This window comes from Populus alba, chromosome 15 (assembly GCF_005239225.2).
Source record: "Populus alba chromosome 15, ASM523922v2, whole genome shotgun sequence".
Classification (NCBI taxonomy): Eukaryota; Viridiplantae; Streptophyta; class Magnoliopsida; order Malpighiales; family Salicaceae; genus Populus; species Populus alba.
Window position 1 is genome coordinate 9,559,781 of NC_133298.1, and position 8,481 is coordinate 9,568,261.

Here is an 8,481-nt window from a genome sequence, read left to right on the forward strand (position 1 = left end):
GGGTAACAAATGAGAAAATATTGGATATAACATGAACTATATGAAGATATTTGAGTAATTAAGAAACGTTGCTAGACGATGCACTTGATCTTCAAATATAGATCAACTAGTTATTGAATTGATAATAAATTAAATTATTTAATTTATTTAATCCTAGTTTATTTAAGATTATATTTTATATTTGGGTCAAAATATTAGAAATCTAATGAGTCACACACATTAAGAACTATTGGTCATAAATTTATCCTAGATAATTAATCAAGTGTGACTTGATTGTGGATAAGTTTTAGATATTAATTTAGAAGATTACAATTCTAGACCTAGAAAATAAAGTAGGAAATTGATTAAATAAATTTATAAAAGCTTATCCTGAAATAATAATGTTATATTATTTGCCGGGGGGTATTTTGCCATTTATAAAGTTATCAAGTTTCCTTATAATTAAAATGTTATGTCTTATATTTTGTGTGTGAGTTGTACAATTATTACAAAACATATAGTATAGAGAAACATGTGAAACACAAAAGAAAATGCTAGCATTCAAAGACATAAAAATCCCTTTCTCATAAAAAAAGTTATAAAAGATTCATCACATATGGTTCATGAGGAATATTATCAGAAACTATATACTTAAACGATTTATGGTTTATGGCAATCTAATTTTAAAAAAATTAATTAAATCTAAAAAAAAAAAATATTTTCAAGTAATTTTCACTCGTATCATAGATTATCCAACCTTAAAATTATCATTTCTATTGCATTTATTCGTTTCAAGAAACCTAATAGTGACCACTCGCAGTGTTGGGTGCACCCCGTTTAGATCATGGCCTAAACAGTGTACTTTCCCTGTTTTTTTTTTTTTTTTCCTTTTTACAGCACCGAGTGTCAAGCAGAACACTTGGCCATTCCTTTTCCATCAACGAAATCAAAATGGTCAAATTCTTGCAATTTCTCTCTCTCTTCCCTAAGCCAAATCATATTGGCTGGATCACTTAAACCTCCACAGTAGATAAATGTCAAAGAGATGTTGAAAATGCACATGAACATGTCCCAAAATGGAGCAACCAACCATGAAAAAACCGTTGTGTCCTTCGTCCTTGAAGAGCTAATAGTTAATGGGTTGATTTTATTTCTTAAGTTATGATGCATGATATACACCACTTTCAATGTAAAGAATTTCTTAAGACTTTATCAGAAATGAATTTATAACATGATTGAAAGTAATTTATAACATGATAATATTTTTTTATGATTTTAATAAGAGATTAAAAAATTATTTAAAAATATTAGATCATCAACATTTTCAGTTCAATTTTTTTTTTTTGAAAAAACAGTATAACTACAAATATCATCTAGTTGGATAAGAATATCTAAACTTATTTAAAACAAGAAAATCAAATATGTTCACTATAAGGGGTGTAATTTAATAAATTAAATTTTAAGTTTATTTTTAAGAGATCACTAGTTTGAATATTATAAATTTTAAAATAACTAGAAATTTACCATATTATTTACTTTAAAATATCAAAAAATTAAACGAGTCATGCTAAAACTTATCTGAATAACCACGAAGAAAAAGGAAAAAGAAAACCAAACGTGCTCTCTTCAATGAGTGACAACTTTCGAAGTGATTGATTTGAGGACCCACTCCACATGGGAAAAGCATAACCATGGAAACGTGAAACTGTGTGAAGGTAGCTTCTACCTATAAAAGACAGAGATGGAGAGAAAAGGGAAGGGAGAGAGTTCAGTCTCTTCACGCATCCATAAGACAATGACTGATGCCAGGGCAATTGGCTGAAGCTCAACCTTTTCAAGTGCTTTTACAAGTACGTAACTTTCAAGAGTTTATGAAACTTTGATAAACTTGCATCAGATCCACGCCTAGGTGTGACTTTTGAGCAGTCCACACACATAAAAATCAGCTGTTACAGTGCTTTTGTTCGTTTTTCCCTTTACATATTGAGCAAAATTAAGGATGTATTGTTTTTTATCTTTCTTCTCAGAAATGATATGCTCAAGAAGAAGAAGAAGAAGAAGAAAGAAATTACGATTTTCTAATGTTTACAGAGAGAGAGGGTGAACTTGAAGTTAATTCGATATATTCATAATTAACTGCTAGGGTTAGATCTTTATCTTCAAATTTTTATTTTGAGTTTCTTGAAGGAATATTTCTGTTCCTGTAATAAACCTTCAAAACCATGTATGCTTTGCTCTGAAGATAACTTTCAAACAGTCGTGACTTATTTGTGGTCCTTTTATATGTTATGTGTAGAACAAAATAATTAGTTGTTGTATTGTTTTTAATTAAAATTATTACAGTAAATTAAATTACAAGTTTTAGTAGATGATTTAAAAAAGATTCGGTAAATAATATACTTTTATCTTATCATGTTTCTGAAGCAGAATATTTACTGATTGTCGCCATTTTTTTAAGCAATAAAATAATTATCGTGCTTTAAAATAACAACATTTAAATATATTATGTTTTTTAAGTGTGAAAACTACTAACCAGTCAACTGGATGGATACACTTGTATAACCGATCGATCATTTCACATAAAAACTATAATTTTAAGAATTTTTTTTGTGAAATATATTTTATAAGTAAAAATATACATCCTTGTTCAATTTATAAACTAAAAATATACTCCAATAAAAATCTTGAAAAAATTATTATTTACATGAAAGTTCTCACAAATGATTAGAAATAGTCATGTGTGAGTTTATTATGATTAGATAAACATCTACTTTAAATAAATTATATAAATAATATATTTATGGTCTATCTTGATAGATTTAATTTGAGAAAAAAAAATCTGTTCATGTCATATCAAAATAATGCTTAACTTAATCCACCATCCTTTATTAGTTGTTGATTTAAATAAATAATAAGTAAGTCTCCTTGTATACGAGGACTTGTAAAATGAGAACTTTTCTTTTAAAAGTATTAGGTACCATGGAAAGTGGAATCACTTCTTTTTTCTTTTAATTTTTTTTTGTGTTTATTTATTATTAAAAAAAATTAGTTAATAAAAATTACTTAACCAGACACTAAAAATTAATTTCCATCTACAACATTCCAAGTCAATTTCCAAACACTAGAAATCTACTTTCCAAATAAATAACTTAAAAAAATAAAATTCCAGGGGGCTTAGTAGATAATTCACTGTGAGCTCACACCAGTGAAGTCATCAGATACGTTAGCAAACAGAAAAGTAGAAATCCTAGACATTGTTTAATATTTTAATATATTGGATTTTAAAATTCTATGGTGGGGAGTTCCCTGCCATGACCAGTCAACTTATTCTAATTAATTAGAATATATATTTCTCTGGAGGCATCACGGCCATCTTTTTCCAATCATCGTAAAATTCAGGCTGTCTTCGGTGTAGATTAAATTGGATTCTTGCAGTGTATTCATTTATGGGAGCCTGAATTTGTCAGATTCATTGTAGGTGGCTTCAAATGCCATTTTGCTTTCATCTTCCAGTCAATATTAGCTAACCGACTTTATTAATTCCCACGCTGATTGTGAAAGAAGAATTGAGCATGTGGTGATAAGCTTCAAGCCATAAAAATGAGCTGTCTCGACTCTGTTTTGTTTCCAGAAATCACCAAGACTAATAAGATTTATTATTAGTGCCCACGAAACCTTTTGTGCTTAATCTTTTTTTTTATAATCTTGGATATTTTAGCCGGTTTATGTATGTATTGAGGTTTTAAAATTAATAATCATAAAAATTTCTAATAGTTTTTAAATTTATAACACTTAAATTAGTAATTTTTAAGAAATAAATTTAAAATCTGATTAATTTAGTTTCATCTTTCATGAGTTGGTGGCTTTCTTTTCACAGCAAAAAGTCCTAAAATAGCATAAATGTGAGAAATTTTGTTTCCTGGAATTACCTCACCTCGTTTATTTTTAGTTGTTAGAAACAAGTGTCGTCATGGATTGAAGTTCAACAAGAGCTAGCGAGCACCTCACTCAGACAAATTGACTCGACACTTGATCTTCTAGGTTGTATGAGAAAGAGAATTATTCCTGAACTTCTCCACCATCCCACTACTCTTTGACTTGATGTGTCACGCACGATCATGGAAAGAAGGCACTTAACAAACATCGATCATATATATTAGTTTTAGTGTTTAGGATTGCTGTAGGGACAGGAGGTTTTATGAAATATCTTGACATTGATAAATGTTTGCACAGGACCAAAATCCACAGTTACTGTTTAAAACATGGTACAAAAATTAACAATGGCTTATCACACAATTACACAAATAATCCAAGAAATATAAATTTGTCGCTTTTGTGACTAAGTATTTGTGGGTTATTCCAAAGACCTTAATTTTCCTTTCCTTGCAAGTTCCTAAATTGCCATAATTCATCCATGTTCCACATAGTATCTCCGAAATCGTATTCACCCCAATCACCATCTTCCATGTGGCGATCGCCAGCTGAGATCCCAAGTTCTCCAAGCACTGGCATAGTTGCTAGGTTGATGGCTTCCATATCATAGCAATTGCTGTCAACATAATAGCAACCCTTCGCCAAGGTGCTGTACTCACTGCTGTTGTTGCCCATTGCTTGAAAGGGACTTGTAGGGTATTCTGATAATTGAGACATTTGTGAGACATTCATTGATTCTGCCGAAGAAATGCATGAACTTGTACCAAGCTCTGAGTCTGAGGTCTGTTCATGAGGCTCCAAACAATATTGCATTGTCACACTCATATCAAGAGGAGCTTCTTGCTGCTGTACTAGTGGAGGGAGTGCTGGCGGAAACGTTGAAAGCTGAGGAGCATAATAGAGGTTCGTCTGAGAAACTACTGCTGGTCTTTGGGATGCCATGGCTGATGAAGATGTTGACGATCCTCCTATCTTTTGAAGCAATCTTGGCATCCAAAACCACCTAATTATATTCTGAAATGCTGTGCTATTGGCATCTATCTTAAGGTGCCTTGCTTGTTTCTGCACCCTAGTTCTCCAGTAGTTCTTGATTTCATTGTCAGTTCTACCTGGCAAATGTTGTGCGATTTTTGACCACCTGTAATGGGAAGGATAAACAAGTTACAGTACGACATTTAAGATCTCTACTTCTATTGGTCACCGTCATGGCTATCGCTTTCAAGAAACAAACACAATTGAGTGTTCAAATTGAACACAACCCAACCATGCCATCTATGAGCTCTGCTTACATTAGCTGGCTATTGAAAATGAAATAATAGTACAAGTGGAGGGTAACTGAAAGGCACAAACTTTCAGAGCAATGCCAACCAACAGTGGGAGAGAAATAATGCCTGAAGTAAGGAATTAGAATCAGATGTGGATACTTATTCAGCATGCTTTTCTGCTTGATCAATTATGAAAGATAGCATATGGTATGGGTCGGTCTAGTGATGGCTAAGTGGCCCTAGCTACTTTTTAATGCCCTATCTATCTATCCAAACTAATGGCAAGTTGATGGCACATAAGGATATATATGGTAAAAGACATGATCAAGAAATCATACTTATTTCCCCACTTGGAATGGAGGTCAAGGATCAAGAGTTGTTCCTGTGGAGTAAGATTTCCTCGCTTTACATCTGGTTTTAGATAGTTTAGCCATCTCAATCTGCAACTCTTCCCGGTTCTCCTTAACCCTATAGATCAACAAGAAAAATCAATCATAAAAGAAATATATATATATATTATAAATATAAACTCAGTATTATATATTACTGATGTGTGATCACAAAGGATTAACTATACCTGCACGTTTAGCTAGCAAATTCCATCGGCCTTCGCCATGACGACCAATATAATGAACAAGGAGGGTGTCTTCTTCAAGAGTCCATGGCCCCCTCCTAAGTTCAGAACCATCTTCTTTAGAACCTGTCATGCTCTTTTTTAAAGAAGACATGGTGATGTCCTCGCTCATGCAGTAAGAGAAACAAAGCTCAGAAAAGCATAATATTATTGCAAGAACAAAAGATGAGGCATTCGAGTCTTGGAGCAAGTTATATAAACCAGTGCCTCATTATTCTTTATATATATATATATATAGAGAGAGAGAGAGAGACACACACACACACACACGCAGCCCACAAGAGGCTTCACCAAGAATACAGTACTTCGAGAAACAACTTTTCAAAAGAAGCAAAGCCACTGTTGGAGCCTCCTTGGAACTTCCTTAAAGTCTATGTATTCAATTAAGAAATTGAAAACATTGGAAATTCATTTCTCTCGACTAGTTTACAGGCAAATGAAACAACTGTTTGCACTGTTCTTGGTGTAAGGAAAAAAAGAAAAAACTAACAACATATTTCACGGTACAATTTACCACAGGGCCGCAGTCTCCTAATCTTTCCTAGTCAATTAGAATAAAATATCCAAAAGTATTGAATATGTCCTTATACCATGAATTATTATGTAATATATTACGTGTGCATGTGATGAGCACCATTTCTGTATATGCGACGATTACAAGCGTGAGAGGGGGAGTTTAACCACATTTTATTTTTTAAATTAGCGTGCCCTTTAATTTAATTTGATACCTTAATTAAAGCTCAACGATATAAAATTTCAATTCATTAAAATCAGATGCTTTTCCATCCAATAATTAATTAATTCAAATAAAATTAAATCTAAACGCTTCAAAGAAGACTAGGAGCTAGCGCTTTCTTTGACAATTAAAGGGGGAGAGAGAGAGACGAAGTTCTTCACTTCTAGCTAGTTTAAAGTGTAAAGGTAGACTAGGCTAGGATAAATGATCTATATTAGTACGATTGAGGCTCTTCGCACAGTCAGATATACCATACTTTGGATAAATGTGAGACCTTTAGCCAATAAAGAAACTATGTGCGTTGTTGAGTGTCTTTAGTGGAAGCACAAAGTTATTTTGTAATTCGACTTCATGTTTAAACATCCAGTCGAAGTTTCGACTGCACGTTCGAACGGATTGTCAAATTTATTGTGTCTTGCCTTTGAAAAATTGTATATGCGAAAATTATAGAGACTTCTACACTTTATTATAGGCAATTTATACATCACATAAAAGTTAAAATGATATATATGAATTAAAGCTTTTTAAATCAAATAGTATTTTATTAGCGCTTTCTTTTGTTATTAAAATATATTGTATTATATTAAACTAGTGAGTAAAGATATTTAATTTATTGTAACAAGAGCATACAAAACAAAAAAAAAAATTGTTCAAGGTAAGCCTGAGGTGCATATAATTTTAAATCTATAAACATTCAAAATAAAATTAAAGACAAACAAGCCTTCAACATAAACATAATAAAAGAATACTAGCTTGTATAATAAACATATATTCAAACTTATAATATATATAAGATCAAAGTCCTAATATACATACTAATAATAAAAATAACAATGTCTAAGTTAAAATAAAAAAAAAGGACTTGTTGAAACATTTTAAAGGAATGAAACTATAGTTGTTGTCAAATCCACTACAATTTGAGATTGAAACAAATGTATTTTCTTTCCTTTAATTCTTTAAATATTATTTTATCTTATTAAGTAGTATCGCTAATATTTGTATTATGTTTACCTTCACTTTTAAATATATAAGATTTATTGAAAAAGATGAAATTACAACCCAATTAGTTTTTAGACATTTGTGACACTTAAAATTAGGTAATAGAATATGATCCATCAACTTTGACAATTGAAGAAGTAAAAAAGCATTCAATATGATCTAGCAACAATGACCATTTAAGATACTTCAAATGATGGTAATGAATGTTTGATCATTTATTTATTGATTTGTTTTAAATAAAGTATTTGTTAATGTGTATTATTTATCAGTTAATTATGTTTTAATTATAAATTTGATAAATTCTAATGAGATTAAAGATGACAACAATGATGAAGTTACAAAAGAACATGATAATATCTTTATAGGTGTTAATGAAATTGGCTTAATCCTATCGATATTTGATTTAAACTTTGTTTCTAAGAACATTGAAGAACTCAATACATTCATTCAACTAAAATGAAGGTGATGTTGTTTTAGAATTGATGTTTATGAATGTTTTGCTTTACATATGAATGTTTTAAATATTTTAGAATTATGTTTGGTTTGTATTTTGAATATTGAATTAAATTTTTGTTGTTGGTTTATAATCTAAGTTTGGTTTAGGCTTTTATATATTTCAATAGTGTTGTTAATTTAAAGTTAAGGATTTGGTTAGTTATTGGAAGCTTGGAAGCATTGAACCTTGTAATTTTGTAAACTAAAATAATTTTTTTTTTTGATGTTGACACGTGACCTAACTAACCCATGACTCGACTATTGAGCCAAGTTGACACTTGGGCCATATCAACACTTGGGCCAAGTCTTATAACTATAATGCAAACTTTATTTTTGTAACAACTTAAAAAGATATATTTTTCATTTGGTAAAATTATATTATAGCAATCGATAATCAATAATAACTATATATAACATTATCAACTTGTATTAAACTATTT

The 8,481-nt window shown here is 30.6% G+C and overlaps 1 protein-coding gene across 1 annotated transcript; it reads right to left on the minus strand.

Moving 5' to 3' along the window:
- Positions 1-4,173: 4,173 nt before the first annotated feature.
- LOC118037370 (uncharacterized) lies at positions 4,174-6,202 on the minus strand. Its single transcript, XM_035043339.2, has 3 exons — positions 5,755-6,202; positions 5,516-5,645; positions 4,174-5,050 (listed from the first exon to the last, which is right to left on the minus strand). Exons 1-3 carry the CDS (start codon positions 5,921-5,923, stop codon positions 4,348-4,350), a joined length of 1,002 nt encoding a protein of 333 aa, XP_034899230.1. The 5' UTR covers positions 5,924-6,202; the 3' UTR covers positions 4,174-4,347.
- Positions 6,203-8,481: the final 2,279 nt, after the last annotated feature.

What these genes read in the sequence shown, in the direction of transcription:
- LOC118037370 (XM_035043339.2), bottom strand. Translation starts at nt 5,923, where the DNA reads ATGAGCGAGGACATCACCATGTCTTCTTTAAAAAAGAGCATGACAGGT. An exon ending in TTTGCTAGCTAAACGTGCAG is followed by an intron (nt 5,646 to 5,754) that starts GTATAGTTAATC and finishes GTTGATCTATAG; the next exon opens with GGTTAAGGAGAACCGGGAAG. An exon ending in CATTCCAAGTGGGGAAATAA is followed by an intron (nt 5,051 to 5,515) that starts GTATGATTTCTT and finishes TTCCCATTACAG; the next exon opens with GTGGTCAAAAATCGCACAAC.